The 27948-nt window shown below is 49.2% G+C and overlaps 2 protein-coding genes across 4 annotated transcripts in view; one reads left to right on the top strand and one right to left on the bottom strand.

Annotated features, from left to right (window-relative positions):
• Nucleotides 1-674: 674 nt before the first annotated feature.
• On the bottom strand, nt 675-26096 carry COPA (coat protein complex I subunit alpha). 2 transcript variants are annotated; one of them, XM_088467586.1, is made up of 34 exons: nt 25881-26096; nt 23643-23756; nt 23484-23557; nt 23075-23155; nt 22407-22483; nt 22125-22234; nt 18751-18860; nt 18444-18543; nt 17563-17610; nt 14624-14759; nt 11600-11682; nt 11192-11342; nt 10999-11065; nt 9336-9411; nt 8946-9028; nt 8715-8854; nt 8125-8210; nt 7796-7934; nt 7417-7579; nt 6942-7088; nt 6639-6828; nt 6223-6318; nt 6047-6135; nt 5552-5675; nt 5118-5204; nt 4926-5035; nt 4763-4840; nt 4469-4537; nt 3939-4075; nt 3086-3272; nt 2865-2975; nt 2041-2202; nt 1756-1950; nt 675-923 (listed from the first exon to the last, which is right to left on the bottom strand). In XM_088467586.1, exons 1-34 carry the CDS (start codon nt 25918-25920, stop codon nt 864-866), a joined length of 3720 nt encoding a protein of 1239 aa, XP_088323712.1. In that variant the 5' UTR covers nt 25921-26096; the 3' UTR covers nt 675-863. The 2 variants fall into 2 exon arrangements, with proteins under 2 accessions (XP_088323712.1, XP_088323713.1); XM_088467587.1 differs by lacking the exon at nt 17563-17610.
• The window catches only part of NCSTN (nicastrin), a 22207-nt gene continuing 20350 nt past the window's right edge, over nt 26092-27948 (top strand). For both annotated transcript variants that reach the window (XM_088467590.1, XM_088467588.1), the window contains exons 1-2: nt 26092-26274; nt 27479-27583. In XM_088467590.1, coding sequence (XP_088323716.1) covers nt 26208-26274; nt 27479-27583 — 172 coding nt within the window. In that variant the 5' untranslated portion in view covers nt 26092-26207. The remainder of the gene's footprint in view (nt 26275-27478; nt 27584-27948) is intronic.

The raw sequence follows: 27948 nt of genomic DNA, 5'->3' as shown, positions 1-27948 counted from the left end.
ATGAGGGGGAAGACTATACACAGGGACCTGATCCCTGAGCTGCTCCTGCTACAGCCACTGAGAGGAGCTCTGCTACACAGGATAATGAGGGGAAGACTATACACAGAGACCTGATCCCTGAGCTGCTCCTCCTACAGCCACTGAGAGGAGCTCTGCTACACAGGATAATGAGGGGAAGACTATACACAGAGACCTGATCCCGAGCTGCTCCTCCTACAGCCACTGAGAGGAGCTCTGCTACACAGGATAAGATTATAAACATACATACATGATCCCTGACCATCTCATAAACAGTCGTGACCATGGAAAACAATCACGGAAACGAACATTTATCTTCAGGTACAAATTTATGCAATTACTGGAGACCCCGAAGTCCACTGCCGCACATTACATAGTCCTCGTTCTGATGGTTTCCTTCAGCACAATGGCCTGGCTATATAGTTCTTTTACGCGCACCCCAGCCACAGCCTTTTATCCCAAATGTTTCCACACACGGAGCTGGGAATCTGGACATATGTGTAATTACTAATAAATAGCCCTTGTATAGTAAACGGCTGGTATATTGGATTTATATTTAGTTTAATTTGCACAATTGCTGTCTCAAACCAGTTTAGTGAGTATAAAGAGAACCTGTATAGAAACCCCCCCGCCCGTATCTATTCATCGCAACACAATTTCAGTTTGGTAAATTTTATTTCACATACGAGTATCTTGCCGTGATGAACTACACATTAGTAACATGGGCTGCAGACGTGTCACTCTGTTCATGTGGTGTGATCAATGTTACAAGCACGTGCAGCGTGCACTACATAGAAATGGGGGGGGGGCAAAAAACCCAGACGAGAGGAGGGGTAAGGATTTTCCTAACGAAACTGGAGGGGGCTGATCCTCAGGCCGATCACATCTTTCCCGATTTCCGTCACCTAGGAAAGAGGAGAACAAGATATTGAGACGTTTTGTGTCTGTACATCATGAAACTTGTCCCTGTTTATGGAGACTGTACAAAAATCATCTATAGAGAACAAGACGATAGCTTAACACATTCGGTATGATTTAGCGCCGGCCGCATGGACGGCCCGACAGTGGGAATCCCGATCGTCCTAAGGGTAAGTATAAACTAACACTAATTCTACCCCCTAAACCTCCTTTAGGGTGCCTAACCCTAACCTCCCCGCCCTGTGCCTAACCCTAATCCCCCCTTCTAAACCTAAGGCCCCCAGGGGGTTCCTAACCATCAGCTCCCCCCGGGGGTGCCTAACCCTAACCCCCCCTTCCCCTAGCCTGACCCTAACCTCCCGGGGGGTATCTAACCCTAAGTCCCCCCAAGGGAGCCTAAAACCTAAAGCGGCTGTCCGCGCACGGCATCCCTACGATCGGGATGCTGGGCGCGCCGGTCTCGCGGCGTCGGTAAAATGACAGGCGTCTAGATTTAGACACCTGTCATTTAACCTTCGCCGGGATTAAGCAGTTGGGAAGCCGGCGGTCTGCATTGCATCCGCCGGCTTCCCGAGCATATACCAGCTTAACATAGCTCGCCAGAAAGATTTAATTATTTGCAGTGGGTTAAAGCAAGCTTTGGGGAATCCAGGGATCACTAGCTGTTGGAGAACCACAAGTCCCAGCAGGACTGCTTCTGCAGGAACCTATAGAAAGCTACAATGGGAACTTGCGTTTTTACCAACAGTTTTATTTCAGAGGAACCTTTCTGCTGGAGATCCTGATGCACTATCGCTGGCGACCGCCAACTCAACCTACCGTGGTGGCCCTGCAGATCTGTCCTTTGAACTCCGGGCTGTAGCAGGCGCCGCTGAGCGGGCATTTTTCCACCGGCTTCCCCCGGTATATGGGCCGGTATGACGCGGCACAAATGTCGAAGGGGTTGTGCATGTCGTAGTTGAGCTGGTAGGTGTCCGTCAGGTTTTTCTCACAGGCGGACAGGATTTTGCGGGTCTGTTTTGAGGAAATAAAGAGCGGTCAGTAGAAAGAACCACACCCTTTGGGAGCGTACCCTAAACGCGCCAAACCCAGCGACGCACTCACCTGCTGTGCCACCTCCGGCTTTGGTCCCAACTCCAGCAGCCGCCTGGCAAACGTGGCAGCGGTTTTGAAGTTTTTGAGTTTGAAGAAGAGGTTGAGGGCTGTTCGGAGCACCAGGATCATGTGCACCGGCTGCAGGTTGGCGTGTGTGAAGTAAGCGGCCATCTGCAGAGGACATCAGGCGTTATTACAGGGAGAACACAACGGAGACGTCCTGGTGGGACGTCAGGCTGATAAACAGCTCCAGGGTACCATTATAGGCATTGACATGATAGGCTAGTAACACCTGGGGCATACAAACGCTCAACCACATTATAAACCATAAACCTACCCCTGCCGCTATTGTCCCATGGTGCACGGCTTCAACAAGGAGTCTTTCTGTGACTGTACCGTTACCCTACAGCAATAAGAGAACTGTCTCTCGCTAGGGTGACAAGGCTGTAGGTGGGTAATTATGTATGTGTTGTTTTACAGGGTCTATTGGTTCTTTAGAAAGGATGACATGCCAGACACACATTGGGGAGTAATGGTAACTGCTCCTGCATTGCGTGCTGGGAAATAAATGTGGATGCACGCCTGTATGCATCACTGTGGACGGACTGCTGTTATCCGTACGACTTGTCTCGTAGCCGCCCAATTCATATTACCTGACAGGAACATCTAATGCACAGTCTATCCTGTGACCGGCCTCATTCAGATTTCCACAGATGCTTCTCCTGCCCAGTTATACATCCCTCACAGACAATTATGGTGTCTCCGATACCTGTTACCTCAACACATGCATTTCCTCTTCCTGTCCCTCCCGTGTTCTCCTCCATCTTACTTACCTCACAAATGCGCTTCTGTTGCTCCAGGGTGTCTTTCGGAAGTTTCTTTCGTTCTATTTCCATGGACAACCCCACAATATACTCCCTGCAAATTGTGATCAGCTGCTGGGCCTGAAAGGGAAGTCCACTTCAGATTAAAGTATTTCTAACACCACAAGCCTGGACCTTACGTTACTGGGTCACACACATGCAAGAAGCGGAGCTCCTGGTGGGGGCCTCACCTCTGAGATCTCCTGCTTGTTGTCCACCACCAGAAGAGGAATGCTGAGGAGGATCAGGCGGAACTTCTCCACAGCCTCCTCAAATTTGCCGGATGTGGTCAGCTGGTAGCAAACCTGCAAGCGCTGGATCAGGTCGCTGAGCTTCAGGCCTACAGCGGGAAGTCCGTTCTTTAACCCTGCATCCTTCCTGTAAAGGCATAGAGAACCGGGGAGTTACACTGTGATACCTCCTCATAGCTAGAACACCACCGTCAAGAGGCATAATCCGACTGAGGCCCTGATTCAGAGCCGGATGCTCTTTCAGAGCGCTCGCTCTGAATCAGGGCGGCATTATTATTTTTTTGTGTCGGCCTCCTGGCCGCTCGCTAAGCTGTGGGTGAGCGACCGGCCAGGTGATAGTCGCGACCATCGGGCTTGCGACGAGACCCTTGTCTTAGGGTCTCGTCCATCGCAAGCCCCAGTGAGCTTCCGGCTCTAATAGAGCCAGAAGTTCACTACTGAGGCTGCCCCCAAACGGCAGGCGTTCCTTCGGGAATGCCTCCGTTTGGCCAGCCACCGCCCCCCCCACCTCCAAAACGGGGCGAGCTGTCAATCACAATCGACAGCCGCGTTTGGTGCGAGACCCGTAGCGTCGGAGCACCAGTCGCTGGCCGGGTATCGCGCATGCACACGCCAGAGCCGGCTCCGGTGTGCGCATGCGCAGTGTGGGATCATCGACCCACTTGCGAGCGCTGTGCACTCGCAAGCGGGTCTGAATCGAGCCCTGAGTCCAGTGGCTTCACACAGCCAGAACTACTATATTCCAATGGGCAGGAACAGCGTTAGAGAATGGACTTCAGAAGGAAGGTCTTACCAGTTGCGTTGGGGATAACTGTACATGGCGGGGAGCCCTGGGAGAGCCTGGTAAGTGCCGCGTCCCCGGGAGAACGTGTGAAGGAAATGCTGCTTATATGCTGCGAAGTTCACCACGCCGACCTGGTCATGGAGAAGCTGTGGAGAAACGACATTAGCTCCAAGTCCTAGAAGTCCAGCAAATTAAAAAAAAAAAAAACTCATATACAAAAAGTGTTAGATCTGCTCCCAAAATATGATTGGTCCAAGCTCCATTCGCTGCTCGGTAAACGTAGATTAATCAGCCACTAACCACTATGCACCGGCGGCACACAAGTGTCCAGAGTGAACAGTCAGGAGACTTGGACACAAGACAATTGTTGTGCCCATATACACCCGGCTGATACTGTAACATTTGCATGTACCGCCGAACCTTATATGCAGTGCCACGTGGTCTGCATGCAGCAAGCAAGCTTGGATAGAACATACAACGGGTGTAGGGGGGGGAAGGCTCCGTGCTCACATGCTATAAAAGACTCATGGTCAACTTACCCGCATTGCAGTTTCAAACGAGCCGGCCAGGATGTGGTCAACAGGGAGCTGAGAGTTGTTGCACCAAGCCTACAGCAGAGAAACCGTAATGAAGATAACCGCGAACCACAAAACATACTACTGAAGAGAATCAGCCTTGTATGCCAAGCCGGCCATACTACTTCAGGTCTACTTTCTATAGAAAGTCATATAGGGTCACAACGACAAATTTGTTACAAAAGAAAGAACTGTTCTCTAGTAACTCTAACGTGTCCAGATAAAATGGTGGTAATTGTACCACGTCAAGATTATTACCTGTGCCGGACTGCTGCCCTTGGTGGGTGGTACAAAGAATCCATCTTCTCCCGTCCCAGAAGGACCAGAGGGAACATCCTGATAAACACAACACATGTTTAGAAGGACAGGTGAAGAACCTGTAGACACAGTCTCACCAACAGAGGAAACTAGGTCTACTCACCAGCTCCGGTGGAAGATCCAAATCTTCTTCCACGTCCCATCCCCCTCCTTCTTCTTGTCCTTTGCCAGGAGTCTCATCTCCAAACGTTTCACCGGCATCCACAAAGCCATCTAGAATGAGACGAGAAGCCTGCAAAGTTCACATTCTTACTGACCATCAGGTGGAACTTCAAATATAAGGAGTGCTCCTCACCTTCATCCAGCTGAAGCTCAGCATCCTCTCCCCAGCCTTCTCCTCCCACCGTGTCAACATCGATATCTGCCGCCATCGCTCCTTTGCCTTTATGGTGCGGAGAAAGATGTATAGGATATAAAATGCCATTACGACAAGTTAAACGGACAATACAACATGGACTAGATCTAGAAATCTCATGCGCTCTAAAAATATCCATCAAAACAGATACCTTATGTGTTTTACAGAAGCTCAGAACAGATGGAAGCTGCTGAAGACTACTGGAGAACATTTTCCAGTGACCCTCAGCCAGCTTCGAGAGGCCAATGCTCTGCAGTTTTATCAGCAAAACTGTGAATCTTCCTTGGACCCTTAAAGAGCCCAGATAGTGCCTAAGATCTGATCTACTGCCACCTGGATTACTATACCTACAGCTGTTCTACATGAATACTTACTTTTACTTGATATGGTTCCTTCAAAGAAGCCTTTGGACATGGTTAGCAGAGGCCAGTTGGTGTCCAGTGGCATTACCGGTGGAGGGGGGAGCAGAAGCTTTGCGTCTGGGTCCACTTCAGGAATCTGAACAAAGATTTATAGGATTTGTGTTCGGTTCAAGGTGAGCACCCCCCAACCCCACTCCAGCTCTCGCTCTTCCTACATACTCATTCCAAATTGTGCTATATCTGGTACCGGGGTACCCAGTCTCAAAACACAAGCAGCTAAAATCTAGCCATGCATATATGAGTCTCTATTATCTAAGAAGTTATATTACACACGGAGAGTGCTGGTAACTATCTGCTCAGGTGTACCAATGGGGTGACAGGGACAGCAGGTATCTGTTCTGCCTCCAGCAGAGTGGACACTCATTAAGGGTCATCTGATCATACAGAATGATGGGGATATTAAGCAGTGTTATTCTGAGCGGCGAAACGCGCACAACATGAGCTTACAATTTCTTTTTCTAGGTCAAAGGTCTCTCGCAGACTTTCTTCCTCGTCGCTGATGCCATGGGTGGCAGCGGTGAGATAAGCCAGAGATTCTAAGGAAGGGGATGAGACCAGGTTATGTCAGCCAGGAAGACCGTGAATGAAGGAGGCGAGCGCGATAAAAGTGTGACCGTACTTACTCTGTCCGCAGTTCTTGAGAATCTTCACTCTCTCGTCCACATCCCCCAGAAACAGGGCGTTCTGGTACTGGCCGCTCATGTCTTTACGGATTTCGGCTGAGCCACGGGACAAAAAGGGAGAGACCACATTTAGACCTACATGATGTAAACTACATTACAGAGACAATGATACAATATCACACAGTCTGACCCAACAGTAGAGGACAAAGGGGACGGCTGTACTTCCATTAAATCCCTTTTCTTGATGCTGGGACAGCATATGGGTTATAAGAATAATAGAGAGTAGTTTCTTAGATTTGCCTCTTAGGCATAGAGATGACCCTTGATCTGTGTCAACCGACGGTTGACAGAGAATAGGTAATCTGACGCTTACATACGACAACATTCGCCAGGAAGGCAGGTCACCGCCAGCTTACCGATCTTCATCATCTTGCGCAGCTTCTCCAGGTTGCCGGTGATGAGGTAGAGGAAGGCCAGCTTGTCAAAGTTCTTGGTGCGCTGGTAGCACATCTCCACTATCTGGTGGTTGCCCTGCAGCAGAGCCACCTCACCCAGCTTCTCCCAGCAGTTCTTATCGTCCAGGGCCTTAGCAGCTTCAAGAGCGATCTGGTTAGACACAAAGGTTGGACAATCAGTGGGCTCGTAATATACATCTGTTGAGAACTACAAAACCAATAAGACACAGAAGTGGCGACACCGTTGGGCTTGGTGCATCTCACCTCGATGTTACCGCACTCTAGAGCCAGGCTGAACCGGGTCTTCTCGTCTTTGACAAAGTGTAGTGCCACCTCCGGGTAACCTTTCTTCTGTAAGTAAGCGATGATAGACTGGCCCACCAGCTTGGCGTTTCTCACCATGTGCAGAACCTGAGGACAGGTGGAAATAAAGTGCGATGATCTATTACATGAATTATACAGGTAACTAACCGGGTTTAGACAGAAAGTGGGACCGGAGAGGTCTGCAGGGACAGCTCTCCCCTAGGGACATAATATAAAGACCAAATAGAAGTCGTGTCAGGATTTTGATCATGACTGTTGCAGTATGGCTGGGACAACATATGGGTTGAATACACCATATTGGGCAGGAGAAGGAACCACTTTAGTAGATGTGGTGGAATTTCCACTATACTATGGGGAGGTGTAGCGGTATGTCCCCCGTCCAATGAGAGCTCTCCACCCAACGCATAGCACTTACCTCGTCATACTTCCTGTTAATCAGAGCCAGCTTAAATTTGAATTCTGTTGGGTCGATAGTAAGCACCCGAGGGCGACACTCCCGGTCCAGGCAATATACATTATTACCCTTCACACGTGTGATATAAATGGGCAGATCAAGCGTCCGGATGATACCGTGATCACTGAAATGACACGCAACACAGATTACAATTACATCGTAACGAGAGGCGACTAATTAACCCGGTTGGGAACGACGATTTCTGACCGATGGACATCTAGCGATAAATAAATATGTTTTAGCTATCGGATTTCATTTTACAATCATGTACAAATAAAATCAATGTTTACGATGCTTTTAGAACCTAACTAATACACGTGAAATACGGTCTCAGCCGTACCCGGTGGTCAACGCGTATTTGATGTGGTTGCTGGTAGTGTAGATGAACACGCCACTCTCGTCCCACGCCCCACTCTTCACACGGATGTTCTCATGGATGTTACAGAGAGACTCCAGCTTCCTGTTGCAGATCATGATGGCTGCGGGTTGGGGAAAAGAAGCGTTTGAGAACATTATTAATAGATCAAATGGCGGCCAGGTCTACAAATAACAGCTCAGGCACAGCCATAGCCTCACACACAGGACAGAACCGCCTCCGGCACCCATTGAACCATTTGGCGCAGCGGGCAGGATACATGTTACACATAGGGAATGGTGGATGATACTTGCCATGTTTAGCCAAGAGAGCCACGTGGGACATGTCAGAAGACCAGATCACATATTTTACTTTGGCGATTTTCACCGATGCCAGCGTCCTGCACAGTGACATAAACAGGCGGTATTATCAGACATATACGAGAAAGCCATCACATTTCCACAGGCCCTGATCCAGCGACAGAGGTTGCCCTGTCCTCACCCTTACAAACCACATCATGATTATCCACAACCTGTAACCTCCATCTCCCATCTTTACATTTCCTGTGGCCTAAGTGCTGATCTCTGCTCCAGCTCATTGGCAGAAGTAGCCGGGCAGTTGTACAGTCCTGATTAGACCGAATGCGATTTGCAGCTAACTGCGCGTGCGCCAGAGTAGACCTATTCATTTTAGCGTATATCTCAGCACCTAGCATGGCGTAGGTTTAAATGCTGATAACCGTGATGATGGGTGCTCGGTAGACGCTGGGCTGGAGGCGGTAGAGTCGCAGTTATCAGTGCGTATACACGTATTAAGACTCCCATTTGCGGCTGGCGTGCGGCATGTTGTGCGAGACTCACAATTAGACCTCAGTCTGTACAAACGGTGACATTAAGCCAATTACCGTTTCTGCTGCACATCAAACAGGGTGATGGAATCAGAGTCTCGCAGGAGCAGGTTCCCGGTTCCGGAGTAGAAGATCTCATCGCAGTTGGGCACCTGCACTTTCTTGGTGATCTCGTTCTTCAGGTTCTTGATGAGTATCTGCGGTGGGGAAGATTCGGGCAGACGTTAAAACAGGGGTGGTAGACAATATCAAGTGCGAATGTAGATACCAGTATATTACGTCACTCACCGAGTGCATACGGTCTAGGACTGCAAACCTGTTCCTGGCCACCCACACGGCGGTCAGACCAGAGGAACGCTTGCCTTCTGGGGCTGTGAATGAAGCAGAACATTTATGAATGATGTAGAACATAAACAGCAAACACTTGTCATTTTGACGATGAAGAATGGGATTAAATGGCCTGAAAACAGCCGTTGAAAACTGAACAACACACTGCTGCTTCCACTTGACGGATCAATCAAACCCGCACAGCTTGCCTTGCCAACATCTATAAATGGAAGCAGACCCTGGGCTGCTATCCACAACGTACCTGCCAAACGGCTGCAGCAGAATGTTTCTAAGTCTTCAACTGCCATTTTCATGTGTTTGTTTAACCAGAATATCTGCCTAATCTCTTACCATCGGGATTCTGGGAGTCAGAATCCTTAGGGATCGTGTAAAGGTCATAAGTGCTGTTCTCCAGGTTACTGGCTCTCTGCACAGAATAAAGAAAAAAAAAATCATAAATACCAATATACCCTCGTAGAAACAAAACGCAGGAAAATGTGCAAAACATAAAAAAAAAAAAGTTGAAAGCCGTTTTTAGCGGATAAGGATTATGATTCGTACATAAACAAGTTAATCAAGATTTCTAATTCTGCTTACAACAATTACATCTTTACATGTCATATAAAAAGGTTTGGATTATTTATTGAGCCGTATTCAATTTGAGCCGTGCTGCAATACTTTATCGCGGCCTGGACTTTCTGCCTACTTCGCCTGTTTTGCGCACGTGCCCGCTTTACCCCGTATTCAATTTGAAAGTAGGCGAAAACGGGACCCGGCGAAACTTGAACAGGCGGAAAGTACTGTCAGATTTGGGGAAATCAGTCTGACACCCCCCAAAAGATGCTCTGACATGGGGGTTCCCTATGGTACCCCCCGATTTGGCTTGCTGAAGGTATTTGGTGTTTTTAAAATGGGCTCAATAGCTGCTAAATAGCGTTTTTGTATAATTGGTGCAGAATAGTATTCAGGAGTATTTTTTCCAGAAAATAACTTATCCCAGCAAATTTGGGGTACTTGAAAATGGGGGTCAGCATACTTAAAAGATGTTAAAGTGAAGTTAAAAAAATCGTGAAAAATCCACCTGCCGCAAGCACCTGCAATGAAAAAAACACTTGGGGCATACTTGGGGACCCCCCCAGAGTCAAGTTCGCTAGTTTTTTACTTTGTACCCCAACATTTTTTTTTCACCCCCTTTTTCAAAGTCATTTTTTTGGGTGTCCTTAAGTATTTTTGAAAACATTTTTGACACAGGTTACCTTTGGGGGACTGTCTGAAGGCTGCACGGGGGATCCCACAGCATTGCACCCCAAAACCCCAATTCTGCACTTTTCTCTGCCTGCTATTCATATGCAAAAAACTTTTCCGCCTATTATATTGCATTGACTTTCCGCCTAGGCGAAAAGTCTTCCAATTTGAATACGGGGTAAAAGCGAAACAGCCGAAAATTAGGACATCATGCGATAAAGTATCGCGGATCCGGACTTTTCGCCTCAACTTGAATATGGGCCTTAGTCTTTATAGGTCACGGCGAACTGCACATATAGCCTGTATTTTTCTACTTAAACAGCCCCTTTGAACAAGCATGACACAAGAGATAAAGAAATAAAGACCCCTTTAAGAGTAACAACTCAAAAATACCTAAAAAGAACCATAAATGTTTGTACTACAACTAAACGAAAAAAAACAAAACTTGGGAATATATATTCTGCCTAAAATCATCTGTTAAACTGAGAATAACATTGCTTCTGCCATTTAACGTCCCCTAATCTGTAACCAGAGAAACAGACTGAGGACCATACTAATCTTGACAATGGTTACATAGTAGTTACAGTGTGTTTCTCAGTTTTTAACAGGCAATTTCAGGCTGAATTTCTATTGCAAGTATTAAAAATAATAAAATTGAAAAAGCAGTTAACCTTTAGTTGTCCATAGGCATCACACTACCAAAGGCTGATCTGTTCCAGCCCATTTATTAGCAAATAGTGGGCACTTTTAATTTGGAGGACAATCTCACCGTGCAAAGCAGTACAGCATTCTCAGCTGGGTTATAGGACATGCTGAACACTGGGAACTTGGATCCACTGTATGCAAGAAAGACATATATACAATTAGACTTAAAATGCTACTACAAGGTTTAATTGGACTGAGAGTCCATTACAACTACGCAGTTAAGGTTGGTCCCTCTATAGACCTGGCATCCATCTCACCTCCTCAGCTGCATCACGGCTAAATCCTTGGAGCTGTTGAAGTCCAGCTGGCGGAGGAATCGGTCCTTCACGTAGTACAAGATGTTCCCGTGCACGGCATAGGCGGGTCGTTCCCGCTCCAGCTTAAATACAATCATTCCCCCATCGTGGCCTGCCAGAGAGAGGTGACAAATCAGGTCTGTACGACGCGGAACGCATAATCCAAAACACACATCTGTACGATTAACGCTAGAACACTCGGCGGGTGTGTGCCGCTGTGCATTGTGTGTGGACGAATGCCATAAAGCTCTGTTCAGGAACAGTTTCTACGGCAGTGGGAAGAATAAGAGACGCTGTCGGGCAGAAAACCCTCTTATGAGAGGAAACGGTCTCACGCTGGGACTGAAAACAGCTCAGATTGCGCTTTACCTGCTGCAAAAAGGTTAAGGTTGGGATGGGCGGCCAGGACCCAGAAGCGGTCGTGGTCCCGGCGGAAGGTCTGAACGCCCGTTCTATGGAGAAAGGAAACACATTTTAACACCCTTAAAAAACGAAGGGTGCGTTAGGATGTAGATACATACTGCAATGTTACAGAAGGAGATCACACTCATTATAAAAGAGAAAATACAACAAATAGTAATAAACAAAATAAATAAATAAATAATGAGGTCTGTCTTAGAACCTCCGGCAGCCTGCCCCAGAGTAGGACATCCGCACATATAGCAGCTGAGGAACCCTGGCTATGTGAGGACTTTAGGGTGTCCTAGGCATTCCCAGCAGCTAGGATAGAGGGAAGGTGAGCTCTTTGAAAGTGGCACCTGGGGAGATGACCACAGCTCCTCTCCAATCAGATCAGGGGCGTAACTAGAACTTATTGGGCCCCATAGCAACATTTTTAAGGGGCCCCCCTAACTTAGGTCTTACACAATAACCACAGTAGTTCCCCTAAAACATTAAATGCCCACTGTAATGGTGCCCCTTATGCAATGCCCACTGAAATGGTACCAGTTACGCAGTGCCCCCAGTAGTGAGCCCCCTGTAGTTGCCCCTGGTTATGAGCCCCCTGTAGTGCTCCCAGTAGTGAACCACTTGTAATTGCCCCCAGTAGTGAGCCCCCTGTAGCTGCCCCGTCATGAGCCCCCTGTAGCTGCCCCCAGTAGTGAGATCCCAGTAGCTGCCCCCAGTAGTGAGCCCCCTGTAGCTGCCCCCAGTAGTGAGCCCCCTGTAGCTGCCCCCAGTAGTGAGATCCCAGTAGCTGCCCCCAGTAGTGAGCCCCCTGTAGCTGCCCCCAGTAGTGAGCCCCCCGTAGCTGCCCCCAGTAGTGAGCCCCCTGTAGCTGCCCCCAGTAGTGAGCCCCCTGTAGCTGCCCCCAGCAGTGAGCCCCCTGTAGCTGCCCCCAGCAGTGAGCCCCCTGTAGCTGCCCCCAGCAGTGAGCCCCCAGTAGTGAGCCCCCTGTAGCTGCCCCCAGTAGTGAGCCCCCTGTAGCTGCCCCCAGTAGTGAGCCCCCTGTAGCTGCCCCCAGTAGTGAGCCCCCTGTAGCTGCCCCCAGTAGTGAGATTCCTGTAGCTGCCCCCCAGTAATGAGATCCCAGTAGCTGCCCCCAGTAGTGAGATCCCAATAGCTGCCCCCAGTAGTGAGCCCCCTGTAGCTGCCCCCAGTAGTGAGCCCCCTGTAGCTGCCCCCAGTAGTGAGCCCCCTGTAGCTGCCCCCAGTAGTGAGCCCCCTGTAGCTGCCCCCAGTAGTGAGCCCCCTGTAGCTGCCCCCAGTAGTGAGCCCCCTGTAGCTGCCCCCAGCAGTGACCCCCTGTAGCTGCCCCCAGTAGTGAGCCCCCTGTAGCTGCCCCCAGTAGTGAGCCCCCTGTAGCTGCCCCCAGTAGTGAGATTCCTGTAGCTGCCCCCCAGTAGTGAGATTCCTGTAGCTGCCCCCCAGTAGTGAGATTCCTGTAGCTGCCCCCCAGTAGTGACCCCTTGTAGCTGCCCCCAGTAGTGACCCCCTGTAGCTGCCCCCAGTAGTGAGCCCCCTGTAGCTGCCCCCAGTAGTGAGCCCCCTGTAGCTGCCCCCAGTAGTGAGCCCCCTGTAGCTGCCCCCAGTAGTGAGCCCCCTGTAGCTGCCCCCAGTAGTGAGCCCCCTGTAGCTGCCCCCAGTAGTGAGCCCCCTGTAGCTGCCCCCAGTAGTGAGATCCCAATAGCTGCCCCCAGTAGTGAGCCCCCTGTAGCTGCCCCCAGTAGTGAGCCCCCTGTAGCTGCCCCCAGTAGTGAGCCCCCTGTAGCTGCCCCCAGTAGTGAGCCCCCTGTAGCTGCCCCCAGTAGTGAGCCCCCTGTAGCTGCCCCCAGTAGTGAGATCCCAATAGCTGCCCCCAGTAGTGAGCCCCCTGTAGCTGCCCCCAGTAGTGAGCCCCCTGTAGCTGCCCCCAGTAGTGAGCCCCCTGTAGCTGCCCCCAGTAGTGAGATCCCAGTAGCTGCCCCCAGTAGTGAGATACCTGTAGCTGCCCCCAGTAGTGAGATCCCTGTAGCTGCCCCCAGTAGTGAGCCCCCTGTAGCTGCCCCCAGTAGTGAGCCCCCAGTAGTGAACCCCCTGTAGCGAGCCCCCTGTAGCTGCCCCCAGTAGTGAGATCCCTGTAGCTGCCCCCAGTAGTGAGATCCTTGTAGCTGCCCCCAGTAGTGAGATCTCAGTAGTGACCCCCAGTAGTGAGCCCCCTGTAGCGAGCCCCCTGTAGCTGCCCCCAGTAGTGAGATCCCTGTAGCTGCCCCCAGTAGTGAGATCCTTGTAGCTGCCCCCAGTAGTGAGATCCCAGTAGCTGCCCCCAGTAGTGAGATCCCAGTAGCTGCCCCCAGTAGTGAGATCCCAGTAGCTGCCCCCAGTAGTGAGATCCCAGTAGCTGCACACACACACACACACACACACCCCTTTATCCCCGCTCCTGTGAAGCCGCCATCCGCCCCGGCGCCCGCTCCTCGGCACTATGGGAGTGACGTCATGACGTCACTCCCATAGTGCACTGCGGGACCCGGAAGACGGAGTGAGCTCCGTCCTCCGGCTGCCGCCGGGGGTTTGAGTAGGAGCCGGGCGTCCGCTGGTAACACAGTCTCAGCGGGCGCCCGGCATATGGAGGGTGCAGGGGGTGCGATCGCTGGGCCGGCGGGCCCCTTAAGCCGCCGGGCCCCATAGCAACCGCACCACCTGCACCCTCCATAGTTACGCCACTGAATCAGATACTAAATACCTCAATCACCATTCAAGACGTAGGCGCCCCCCTACACAGGTGGGGAAAGATCTCGGCTGCTTCTCCTGTCAGACAAGAGACTCTGGCAGCTGGCATTGAGCAAAAGTATTCATCAGGTGGGAGAGAACCCACCAATATGCTATACAAAGGGGTAGGAGGGAGCCCCTGTAAGTTATTAGCCAACCTTGCCTCCTCGTGGCAGATGTGCAGACTAGTCACCTAGCACTCACCTCTTAGACATGTCCCAGACGCGGATGCTTTTGTCCTCGGAGTTACTCAGGATCAGCTCCTGGCGAGGGTGGAAGACGGCGCACGAGACATTGTTATAATGTCCACGGCAGGTGTCCACTTCCCAGGCCTTGGACTCTGCACGGGTAAAAGACAGACAAATATATGGGAGTTGGGCGACTTTGATTTTTGTACTTCTGTTAAATCTTATTTTCTCCGAGGCGGTAAGGGGGGGGCACAAGCTGTGGGATGTTCACCTTATCCCTGAAAAGTAGAGCCCTGGATAAATATCAATTTCTATTCCCCAGTTGACAACTAGCCTGGCAGGGAGAAAAGCAGAGTGGCGGTAGGTGTTTGGTTTACGACCCACTACGGTCTCGGAGAAAGGGATTTAACGGTAATTACAACAGAAACCCTTTTCTCCTTCAGCAGTCGGACGACCCTACGCCACATGCAACGGTCGGGGAGACATGACTATAAACTTCCACCTGGAGGACACTCACGCAGCAAAGAACACTTTTAAGATTTGTGGAAAGGTGCAAGACACCAGAGGGGGACCCAGGACGTACGCCTGAAATTAAAGGATCACTGGGACTGAGGTCGACACACAGGGAACACAGAATAGGCCTTGAAAGATAGCGGCTCTCAACCAGCGGGAGGTCAACAGGAGGTGGCATTGCATTCCTCCTTATATCCCACAATGGGGACCAATATGGAGTCCTGCTTGCCTCTGGTGGGACTAGCTTAAGCTTTGGAAGACACTAACGATGAACTTAGCTGGTGATCCGATCTGATACACTGCAGTGCGTTCCACTGCTGGAGGAACCTCCACCACCTGTCAAGTCCAGGCCTCCTGGAGTCCTTGGGACTACAAGGGAAGCGTAGTCACTGCTAAGTCCTGTCTGTGTGGGGCACAGTGGCACCTGGGGCTGCTGCATGATGTTACAGGACTCACCACTGAAGCTGGAGACAGAGGCACGCGGGAGGGCAGAACAGAGACGTACGTCTTCCTACCAGGCTCCAAGGGACCATGGCTGATCATGTCCCTTAAAAGGGTAAAATTACCAAATAAATCTGGGCAACAGCTCTGTGCCAACTCCTTATGCTGGGCACTGGGAAAAGAACTTAGGGAGCACCAGTCCGTTCTGGTTGTTCCAGTGCCCTATATAGGGGTAAAACATAACCAGCTTTTGGGGTCCCGCTACTGCTGAAGGAGAAATAAACAAGCCCCATCTACGCACAAAACCACATGCAGAACCTAACACTACAATATATTCAGCTATCATTTATAGATTATGAAAGGTCACATTTGCCATCTAAATCACACAAGCAGCTTAAAAGGAAACAATACAACTTACTAAAATAAATAACAAAAAAAAATAAAAAAGGAAAAAAAAAGTAGGAACCCTAAAAAGGCCAAATCTGAAATCTCCTATAGATCAGGCGCTAAAAAAAAAAAAAAGACCACTGAATAGTAATAGGCTGGTCTGAGCGGGGTACTAGACGTTCCTGTTACATATAAACCTACTGCATTGGCGTCCACCAATGCCAGATTACTGCTAGGTGAGGATAGACGCTGTAGTGAGCATTGGTCAGCCCCTTGCTATACACTACACCTCCCAGCATGCCCCGTATGAGCCTAAAGGAAGCCGTGGGATTTCTAACACATTCATTGGGGGCAAATCCATGAAACCAAATTGGGGGGGGGGGCTGGTGGGGGGAAATGCAGAATAGGCCGTAACTCCAGGCAACAATCAGACAAGCGGCAGGTAAAGAAGGTATAGAGGGAGGAGAATTACAGCACGCACCGCTAATTAAAGAGCTTAGAACTCTATTAACACACTGTCACTGCAACGTTACTGCACCCGGAAGGGAGAACTCAGTGTTACTGATAACCAGCAATATAACGGAGGGTACAGTGTGTACTCATGCACGGGAGGACGGTATGCCAACTAGTACTACTACTAACTATAGTGGGATTTTTATACTTCCACTAAATCCTTTTCCCTCCGAGACCAATGGAGGATACTGGAAACACTGGGGATGTCCTACAGCTGTCCCTACAGGAGGCTGCACTCAGAGGTTACTGTGCACAGCAGCTTCCGTCCACAATAGACATCTTTGTAAGCTGCTGAATCAGTAGAATTACCTAAATATATACTGAAGACCAATGGGGGGGTATTTACTACCGGGTGGTTGGTCAAAGCTGCAGACCATTGGCTGCTTTGACAAAGCGCCTGTTAGTAAGAATACCCCCCCACCCAGGTGGCTGACCGACACTGCTGCTCAGCCAAAGCCACTTACAGAACCTGCTGTCACATGTTTGGCCACAGGTTGTCCTCTATCCTGCCCACACCTGGCCTGGCATAGTAGCCAAAGCAATCCGCCTAGCAATAGCGGGCAGGATAGAGGATCAAGAAGTCTTCAGTCCTGTCTGCTTCATGGTCACTATGGACATAAGTCTTAAAAATCCATGAGCACATCCAGAGATTGAAAGGAGCCCTCTTCATCCTGAGACCACCCATGGTCTAATGTCTGGTCACCTTTGGCTGACATGAAAGCTTAGTCCATAGAATAGCCCTGATGGATCTGGACATTTTTCAGAGCTTTGACTCCCGAGTCCAAACACCCTGGAAAGGTTTTATATTCTTTGTACTATTTAAGCTCCTGTAACATTTTGGACAGTTTCATCCGCATTCTGTAGGTGGCCCTATTGCCATTACTGTCTATGACCTGTGGCTCTCAGTTGTCATACCGCCCCAGCAGAAGACTCAGCAGAGCTGTTTGCACTTATGTCGTATCTGGTTGTACAGATATCAGTGCAGGGGGAAGAAGGGGCTTAGTAGATAGGAGATATTGCACTGGGATCAGTAACACTACAGTTCTCTGCACCCACACACATGCTATGGAGGGCTGCAACACATGCGGGTAAGGTAGACACCTCTGGTGATGTCTATGGAGAACGGGCCTGTACTGGGCAGAGCAGACTCTGGAAAATAGACACAAGCGTGATTATATTACCATTCTGTCTCCTGTCCACGGCATTACTAATGACAAATACAGTCATAGACAGGATATAACAATGACACACCCTAACTACCTGCAGCTACTGCAAGATGTCATTAGCTCGCTCCCCTGCCTACCCCGGCCCCTGGGGAACCTCCCTGCAGCCTCTCTTCCCAGGGATCTCCCAGACTCGTAATACACACCTGGCGAATTGATGCTGCTAGAGGCTTTATCATCGGTCCTTCTGCTAATCCCTCCCAACAATGCAGGTTATTCTCATAGAAGAAGTATCGTTTGTAGAATTTCTTGTATTTAATGAACCGACCACACAATACACATGTATGGTAAAGAGATTAAACAAGCAATTGGGTGCATGAAATGCAATATCGCAATCCCCCAATCTCTGCCTCTTTCTGTACAGATACATTCTGCATTATTACATACATGGAGAACACAGCTGAGAACAAGCCAAACATGAGGTCAGACAACAGCGCACTCAAAATTAATCTACAAAGTGACGGGACCAGCATTTCTTCCATAGCTCAAAAAGAACGCTGGGACTTACAGTTCCACAACAGCCAGAGAACGATCTGCCGGGCTTATTACAATGGTTACCGCGACAAAACAGCTCACTCAACCCAAGTATGTAATGTAGCTGCGTCCCACCAGACAACGCACCACCAAGTCCTATTGGACCTCCCGCCCAGTGGAGCAGCATCTTGTACCGGTCACACAGAACCTAGCACCTCAGATTCTAAGCCTTGTGTTACACTACCACATAACCCCAGGCGGGCATAGTAAGAGAGCGCTGCTTACCGTTCATCCTCCAGATCTTGACCTGCCGGTCATCCGCCCCGGACACTATGAGAGGCATGGTGGGGTGGAAGGCTGCCCAGTTCACACCACGGTCATGGCCCTAATGGGAGGGGAAAGGAAAGCAAGTGACCTATTAATGCCTACGCACTAGTTATTAACAGAAGACAATGAAGACTCCTTTCAGTAAATGGACCTCGATCACCGATGGTCTCACTGGCTTAAGGTTCCCTCCGTTATTTAATACAAAGCAATACCCAAATGACTGATTCGGGTTGTGAGATAAACCCAAAATGAGTGTGAGCAATACCTCCAGAACATGCTTCACCACAGCATCTGTGGTCCCAAAGAGGTCCACCCCGGTGATTCCACGGACATCGGACTCCACTGCGCCCGGAGAGAGGTTCTTCTTCCGTAGGCCTTTCCAGGAGGAGAGCAGAGGAGAGATGGTTAATGAACATTGACCAACTTAAGGGGTTTATGGCTCCTGGCACCCTCACACATGGCAAGGGCAGAGCCGACTAGACAGGACTCATATTCAACAAGAGACTGGAGATTGCCAATAAATATTACACTTCTATTCTGTGCCTCTGTCTCCCTGGCTAGTGGAACACTATTCGCCCCTCATTACATTGGCTTTTTGTTCATTAACTCAATTCTCTAATTATCATGGATCAGAGAATGCACAAAGGGTGGGGAAGGTTGGTGCCCAATGGGATACAAGGAGCATACGTCCATCTGGGTAACGTGTGCGGCCTCCTATGAACCTGCTGGGAATTATTCCCGTTGGCACTACAGAATGGTGGAGATACTGGTAGTGGGACTGTATTGCTGGGATAGTTACAGACTGGGCTGGTTGTGAACCACAGCTTATACGGCTATGGAATTCTTAGGATTGTGGTCAATAAATTGATTTCACAATGATCATTTGACCGATTTGCATAAATTATAATGGGAACTATTCCTATACCAGTCCCCCACCCCCCCCTTGATGGCAGGGATGGCCAATGAACATCGATGGTTGATTGTTTTGCCATCGATGGCAGCGATCCGATGGTTCTCCAATATTGATGGCAGGGAAAGGCAGCAATGTTTCCCCCCCAGCACCGGAAATCGGAGCTAAGTTCTGCCCCCCCCCATACCACTAAACCCCGCCCCCTTTCCTGATTTGCCCGCAGCCCGTCTTTCCCCGCAGCAGGAGTGGCCATCGATGGGTGCAAAGCATCAATGGCTCACGTCGACTGTTTCAGGTCATTGAGGTTACTCGCCAAAGGATGAGTGGAATGTGGCACCCATAAGATGGCGGATGAAGAGCACATGAGCGGAGACATGTTCGGCTGGACAGCGCAGTAGCATGGATGGAAAATGTCTGTGACTGCACAAATAGAGAGGGCGGGAAGGACACTTAGGATGGACCAGTGTACTCCGTAAACTTGGAAGGGTGGGATGGAAGTGGATTAATTATTAAGATACCATTGCAGTTGAAGGTGTTATGTTAGGCATGCACAGGTTTAAAAACCACGGCAGAGAAATGGATTAGTTTAGATGAACACAGTGGCTGGTGTGGAAATGTGCGTGGCGTGCATTGTGTTTCATCTTAAAAATATCCCCACCCCTTCACCCGACGGTACTTCTAAACTAAACCAAGCCCGATGATATGATCTCAGACTTCCTACTGTGATGTCACTGCGTAACCAAACCCAGGACTACTGCAGATATTAAACGGATTTATATCTATGGATGGCGTCAGTTTATTTGCGACTTAGACAATATACTGTAAAAGCTTTAAAATAAAAAAAAGCTCAAACTACAACGGTGAGACGGACAGAGCAGTCAGCAGCCCCTACTGGGCGCAGGTCTACCAAGTGTTACACAAAACACAACATATTAATGTCTCAGCTATACAAATAGATTATCTATGTTAATGTAATATTAATGCTGCGTTCCTAGATGGGCGTGAGAGGTGTGTCCACCACCAGTAGATGGCTGTGTAAGGAGGTGGGGGGGAGGGTGAGGAGAACCAATCAAAAGCAGCAAACTCTGTGATATCATGATATGTCTGCAGCTTCTGATTGGTTCTCCTGCTCACACCCCCATCGGCAGTATCCCACAGCGCCAGGGTTGTGATACGAGCCCCGACAAAATTGCTGCAATGTACAGCCCCCCCCCAACTCTGCTGATAGCACTTGTCACCCTACAGAGGAATGCAGCTTTAATGTTTCATATACATTTCTGTTAAAGTAACAATGAATTCACAGGCTGAACAGATGCATTACATGGCTGCAGTTAGTATTGCCAGGGAGCACTGCCTGCTCTCTGGGCCTGGAGTTTAGTAGGCAGCGTGCCCTGACGTAGCATGCAGCTCACAGACGGTAAAACAAGTGACATGCTCTGAACATATAGAAGGACATTAGGAAGGAGGCAGACAGCAGCGATAGATCCGGAGAGGAAGGGGAAGAAGCAATCCCACCAAGTTTGTGTAGGCAGACGGAGCGTGAGGGAGATGGGCCTAGCTTCAGCCCTCTCAGCCGCACGCTCCCATCGACTGGTCGGATCTGCCGTGTGCCTTACATCCAAGGCGGAGGCTCCCCACTCAGAACTGCAGGAGAGAAGGGACTGCGGAGGAGGAGATCACAACCTGGTTTTGTCTAGATCTAAAATAAATACCGAATACTACACAAGGAGGCTCCTTCATCTCCCTAGCTCATGGACTACTAGGGGTATATTTACTAAAGTGCAGGTTTTTAGAAGTGGAGAAGCTGCCCATAGCAACGTTTATTTGTAAAGCTGACCTATCTATCCATAAGCACATTATCCACTTTCTATAACTGGCCAACAACCATCTTGGCTTCAACTACTACACACATTAATGGCGGCTTATAGCGGCATATTCGTACCGTGGGGTCTCTACCATCAGATAACTCTACTTTCCAGGAAGATTTGTTTATTGAGTTGATATACAGAAATCTGAGCTCGTCTGCTGTCATGAGTTTCAACAGCGCCTCCAGTGGTCGGAGAATTTGCTACAAGTTAGTCATCGATGCTTATTGTGGGCTTGAAGATTAACACAGCATTTTGCTGCAACCTTTGCACTGGACCATGGTAACCAATTAGCGGTCTAGTGCAAGTTCTCCGTTATATCGGGGAGGACTTTCTTTAATGGAACAAGAAGTGTCTGACATGTATTGCCAGAAGCAATGCTTCTGTAATTAGGGTAAAACATTGGGTGCGAACATCATCTAAAACTTTACACAGGCATTTTAACACCCATATCACACAGTGAAGGACGACATTTTTCCTGGTGGACCATACCCAAGACAATGCACCCTATACATTTGGGGTCCATCCTTAATGAAGGGGTATGGTTACATTCTCAGGAAGTTTGGTTCATCCAACAAAATGGCTGCCTCCACTGTAGGTGACGCATGCATCTTACCCAGATTTTTTTATTATTTTACTTTGCAAAACTTTATTTATAATCCTTTGCTTGCACTCTCTACAGATAGTAACGTGTAGAAGTAAAAGTTTAAGTAAGTGTCAGCGCCTATCGTGGACCTGGTTCTGAGGTCATGTACAGACGGGTACTGAAATATCTAAGGGGTCCCTTGTCCCGCAATCTTCAGCTACTGCAGTTCTGAGTAGGGGGCTACCACGCAGGAGACCCCCTTGACCTGGGCAGCTCACCAGAAATATCCCAAACGCGCACCGTCTGGTCCAAGCTGGCGGATACTACCAGATCCTCGGACGGGTGAAACTGAGCGCACATTACGTAATGGTTGTGACCGGTCAGGACACTGCGGAAAGAAAGAGACAATTTATGGTCACAGATACTATCCAGCCCCCCATAGATACCAATACAAAGCTCAATAATCAACCAGTAACGAATTATAAACACATAATATTTGAAATGAGTTTCCCAGGACAATTATCTGAAAGCACGCAGTCGCCAGACAAATGTTATTTTACCAGACACAAGTGCGAGACTGCCAGTTCCATATCCGGATGGTCTGATCATCAGAGGCGCTGAGAATCCAGGGGTATTCCTGCCAAATAACCAGAGGAGGGTTATTAGCGATCATTTCCAGAATGCACGGCCCGGGAGGTATTATTTACAGACAATCAGCAAAGGATTGTGGGAGATGATTAGAACACACTGTATCCAGATTTGCGGCATGCAGTGATACTGGTGGTTGGTTGTTTAAAGCATTAGGTGAAGTGTTATTTAAATCTGCAAACCCATATTGCTTCATTATATGCCTAAATCTGCCGTGTGCACGTAATAGCATTTGCAGCAAATTCCGTGCTCACGGTTTAAACGTCCAACCTCTTACTCTCTCCCCCCAAGTTCTGCAGATCATTAATGGCCGTTAGCATATCCAATGACCCTGCACCTCTTATGTGGGGTACACGCCTGGCGACCAATCTGGTAAGCATACACACTTACCAATCGGCCGCTCGATAGGTCTGGCCAGACATCACTAGTGGGCGGGCATTTAAATTTGCCCGCCCCGTTGTGATGTAAATAAGAGAAATTAGCGTTTAGGTTCAGACCTACCGTTTCATAAACAGTTCTGAAGCCAATGACACTTTACCGCCATTCTTGTGATTGCACGGATCAAGCTGCTGTAACTTACATGATGGAAGAACGTGGTGCGGATATAATCAAGGTGACCCAGCAGAGTGAAGAGACAGCGTCGGAGCTTGTAGTTCCAGACCTGAGGACACGAAACAAGATGTATTCCTTGTGGTCATGAAGATGTACCAAGTGTAAAAATTGACTGCAATGTACAAAAGGCACTAATACCATTTCCAAACAGATGTGTACACAATTATTTGCAATAAAGTAGTGAGGGAGAGGAGACTTTTTCTCCTATGCACAGCAAACCACCGGTCTTTAAAGCTAGATGAAAATATTCAAATGTTAATAACAGAATTACCTGCACTGAGCGGAACAGCAGAAAGCCAACTATCTACAGTTCAGTCATCACAGAGACCTTTACGTATGATCATCTTTTATTTAAGCCAAGCAATTCATTTAATTACCTTAATTTTGTAGTCATCTCCTCCGGACACAAAGAGCGGTTGCTGCTTATGAAAATCAATACCCCGAACAGGGCCTAACGTAGAAAGGACAATATTGACGCCATGCAGACCAGATGCAGCAGAACCATAAACACCCATCATCCCAGAGCTCGCCCTTACCGTCATGCTCGTCAAATTTATCTATTAGGGTGCACATGCGGTAATCCCACAGCTGGATGACACCATTGTGCAGGCTGGTGAGGACCCAGGGTCTCTTAGGATGAAAGCTCAGGCCTGAGGGACACAAAGGAGAAAATGTTACATTCATCGAACATTTCATAGTTCTACATTAGAAGCCTTCCCGTAACAAGTAGGTCCCATATTAGTCATCGGCAGTGTATTTATTCTTAGGGGCCAGGAGCTGGAGCATTTTTATAAAACAAAAAACATGGCAAATAAATTAGTTCCTGGGATTCAGCTGCCAGAAGCTATGGGAGGATAATTATTGCAGCTGTACAATGACCACAATATGACCCTGTATTAAAATACTTTTTCCAACAGTCCTAATATATCTTTGACAGGTCCCTAATAGATTTGAAGTGGGTTGTGTGGCTGTTTTGAATCCATAGGAGCAACACGTAGTTTGGAGATAATAATGATGATTACTTTGTTGGAAGATTCATAGCGTTTACATTACAACAATTTGGAGTGTCCAATCTCTGCAGATAAGCATTGTAGTCAGGGGGATTTCAGACAGTTGTCGAATGTCAGATCAGTGCAGCAGGTGAGTATGGGAGCAATCTCAGCTATTCCGGGGCATCAAGAGTCTACCGATGAAAAATGGGGAAACGGGCTGGGTCCCTGTTAGCCCAATAAATCTCTACATACGAGTACGGGAGGCTGGAGGTGAACAAAAATTACCCAGACAAGGCATCAAACCTCTGCAAATAAACAATGGACGTTATGGAGCAACCTCAGTGACTTTAGGTGGTCAGTAATAAATGGAGATTTACAGGGGCCTAGTTTCAATTGGTTCAGAAAAATCTGCGAGACATGGGGCAATTACAGGGCTATAGGGGATAGAAGTCATCCATAGATCCATACTCTCCCTCAAGCTAGTGCCTGGTCTCCAACCTTCCTTCTACACTCCAAGAATGCATGATTTTTACCAAGACAGGTAATTCTCTGGTGGACCCTTCCAATCTGGATTGATTCTCTATCTTCCAGAGAAACATCTCTTTACAAAGGTTTTCATTCCTCTGGATCCTACAGTACAGTGGACCACCTATTATGCCTTCAAAGCCTTCGCTGCATTTGCCTGAAGACCATGGTCCATCTCCTACACTGGTCCTCAGTGCATCAGGTCTTTCGTCTCCATCGTTGGGAGTACCGTAGGGTTCAATCCTAGGAAAATTGTGGTCTCTCCGCTCGTCTTCTCCCAGAGACATGGTCCGGGGATTATGGCGTTGAAGTCCCATATCCATGCTTAGGACATCCATCCCTACTACCCCTTCACTCATTACATCTATCCTGCCCTGTAGACTGACACCAGAGGTGGTCTCTCTGATATCTACTTGAGCGTTCACCCGTCTTCATGTCCCCTCCTGCCAACACCCCCCCACGTTCTTCCCTCCCGCCAACACCCCCCCACGTTCTTCCCTCCCGCCAACACCCCCCCACATTCTTCCCTCCCGCCAACACCCCCCCACGTTCTTCCCTCCCACCAACACCCCCCCCCACATTCTTCCCTCCTGCCAACACTCATCCCCTCCACCTTCCCGATCTGCTGTTGGGGTATATTCTGATAGTCCCCAGAGAACTGTAGCTAGACTTTTTGGTGCCCTGTGCCAGAAAGAGCATTGGTGCCCCCCTCATTTTTCAAAGGGACATGGTGCACCCAAAAAAGGGGAATTGCCTCATGTGGAAGGGCCAGGGAAGAGATAGGGGGGCCAGGAGATCCTGGGGATGAAATAAGAGAAAGTTGTAAGTGTATATGATAATAAACAAGAATGTGACAGGCCCAAACAGTGCCCCCTGATCTGTGATGCCCTGTGCAATGGCACCGGCCGCACTACCCTAGCTACGGCCCCCCAATCCCATTCAAACCATTGCCCAGCCACGCAGCCCTCCCTGATTTCCTAACTAATGACACTGCACTCATCATTTCCCACCTGGACCATTGTAACCCCATAACTTCCATCCCACTGAGCAATCTGGCTCCGCTGCAGTCACTGCCCCCACTCTGGACTACAGGGACGTTATATATAGTATAGTTATTGGGGGTCAGCAGATAGGCGAGTTCATCCTCAAAATGTGGGAGGAAGGGGGGTCTCCTATATACTGGGGTCACACCAGGCCTTCCCCTCAGCCACGTCCTGGGATCCCCCCGGCGGAGACCGGGCACCGGCCCCAACACACCTTTCACCCGGGCGGACTTGGTTTCAAACTTGGTCAGCATCTCCGCAGCTCTCTGCTCGCCAGCGGCCGTCACACGTCAGCCTGTCTCACGGTCTCCCGGAAGTGCCGCGTTGGACTCTCCGCTGCCTCACTCCGCGCATGCGCCGCGCCGGTCCTCCCGGGCACCAAGGAGCTCAGGCCAGAGCATCGCACCACATACCAACGTCACTTCCTGTTCCGACAGAGTGGGCGGAAGTGTCAGGTAGCTCCTGGCGGAAGAGTCACCATGGCCGCTCCTGCCGGGTTCCGGTTGGACCGTCCAGGGCGGAAGCTGACAGGCGTGTGATCATGGCGTCTGCTGGGGTTCGCTGGCCGGTATGGAGGTGTCTGGGGGTTCTCCTGGCTCTGCTGGCAGGTGAGAGTCCCGGATGTAGACTCTGTCTGGTCCCCTCATATTCCCCTCTATGTGTGTATATTATATAGCAGATCCTCCAACATGACCCCTTCCACCAGGTACACAGTGCTCTGCTCCTGGACTTCCCATCTAATGTATTATTGCTGTCACCTAATTGGTAAGAATGGTGTCTCACCACAGGTGGCTGCAATCATACATGAGGTGGGAAGTCCAGGAGCAGAGCATTGTGTACCTGGTGGAAGGGGTCATGTTGGAGGGTCTGATATATGTATATCAGCACTGTTGCTGTAGTGGTCAGCATTACTGCCTCACAACACTGAGGTCACTTTCTTGACGAAGGTGCTCTCTGTGTGGAGTTTGTATGTTCTCTCTGTGTTTGAGTGGGGTGCCCCGTTATATGCGCAGATGTCTGCTCATCCGGCCGCATTACGCCAGGCAGCGTGATATGCCTGGCACGAGTGAGCCGTTAAGTCAAGCGCAACTCTGCTACCATCAGACGTCTTTTTTTTTTTTAAATGCATCTGTCGCAGTGCGACTTGGACGCACCAAGAGACTGTGCTGATTAATTTGATATGTGATACAGGTATATCTGTGTGCGCCGGAAGTTGTTGTGGAAAAAAGCTGTGGCCGCTGCTTCGTCGCACACCTGTATACAAGTGTCGCATATCACATTGATCAGCACAGTCTCCAGGTGCGTCCTAGTCGCATCACATTGTGACTTGGACGTATTTCCGGCAAAAAAAAAGACGCCCGGCGCTAGCAAAGTCTCACGGGACTTAGCGCCAAGAAGGACTGTTTGATGCACCTGCAGTGAAGATGAGTGAGGACACATCTGTATATTAAATCTCCTAAGGTCTGTGCAGTCTCATGTATGCGCAGTAGGAGCCACGTCCGATACATACTAGTGTGTGTAGTCTTCATTCTAGCACCCTGCACCTGTTAAAACCCATGCAGTTCCTCTTTCCTGCCTGAGGTGTTGCTCTGTTCTGGTGCTTCTAGCACACCGACTGCTATTTTTCAGCTTTGTTGTGTCAACTGAGTGTGCTAGAAGCACCAGAGTAGAGAGCAACACCCCAGGCAGGATAGAGGAACTGCACGGGTTGTGACTTGTGCAGGGTGCTAGAATGAAGACTGTGTGTGTATAATGAAGCATGATGTTTGCCTATGGACTGCTCACATTTGCGGTGTTCTGTCTGTTTGTCAGGTCTGTGTCAAGGAAATTCTGTGGAGAGGAAGATCTACATCCCACTGAACAACACAGCCCCTTGTGTCCGACTCCTGAATGCGACCCACCAAATAGGCTGCCAGTGTAAGTTCCCACTTCCAGAACTGGAAATTGGTAAAAATAAATAAAAGGTTAGGGTAAAGCTGGCTACATGCGCTAAAATCTGGATGTTCATTATCAAATTGTTAAAAAAAAACAAAAAAAAACTGGAGCTATATGACGGCTGGAGGACCTGGGATTTCAGCTTTAGGGCTCAATTCAATTAGGTGCGAGTAGCGAGTTTGTTTTTGAAACTCGCACACTTCACAGTAAAAAGAGCTCCCGAGAATTCTCCAATCCAATTAATAATGCCTATTCGCACTACTGGCAGCGGAGGTTTGCGAATTGACTGCCAAATGAGATTTGTGAGAAATGCATGAAAATGTGGGGAGACCATTCTGGACCCCCCC

Source organism: Taudactylus pleione, unplaced genomic scaffold (assembly GCF_031769625.1).
Source record: "Taudactylus pleione unplaced genomic scaffold, aTauple2 ptg000073l, whole genome shotgun sequence".
Classification (NCBI taxonomy): domain Eukaryota; kingdom Metazoa; phylum Chordata; class Amphibia; order Anura; family Myobatrachidae; genus Taudactylus; species Taudactylus pleione.
This window is presented reverse-complemented; position numbering and strand designations above follow the sequence as displayed.

What these genes read in the sequence shown, in the direction of transcription:
- COPA (XM_088467586.1), bottom strand. Translation starts at nt 25,920, where the DNA reads ATGCTGACCAAGTTTGAAACCAAGTCCGCCCGGGTGAAAG. An exon ending in GCACCACGTTCTTCCATCAT is followed by an intron (nt 22,484 to 23,074) that starts GTAAGTTACAGC and finishes GTTATTTGGCAG; the next exon opens with GAATACCCCTGGATTCTCAG. An exon ending in TGACTCCCAGAATCCCGATG is followed by an intron (nt 9,029 to 9,335) that starts GTAAGAGATTAG and finishes CTTCATTCACAG; the next exon opens with CCCCAGAAGGCAAGCGTTCC.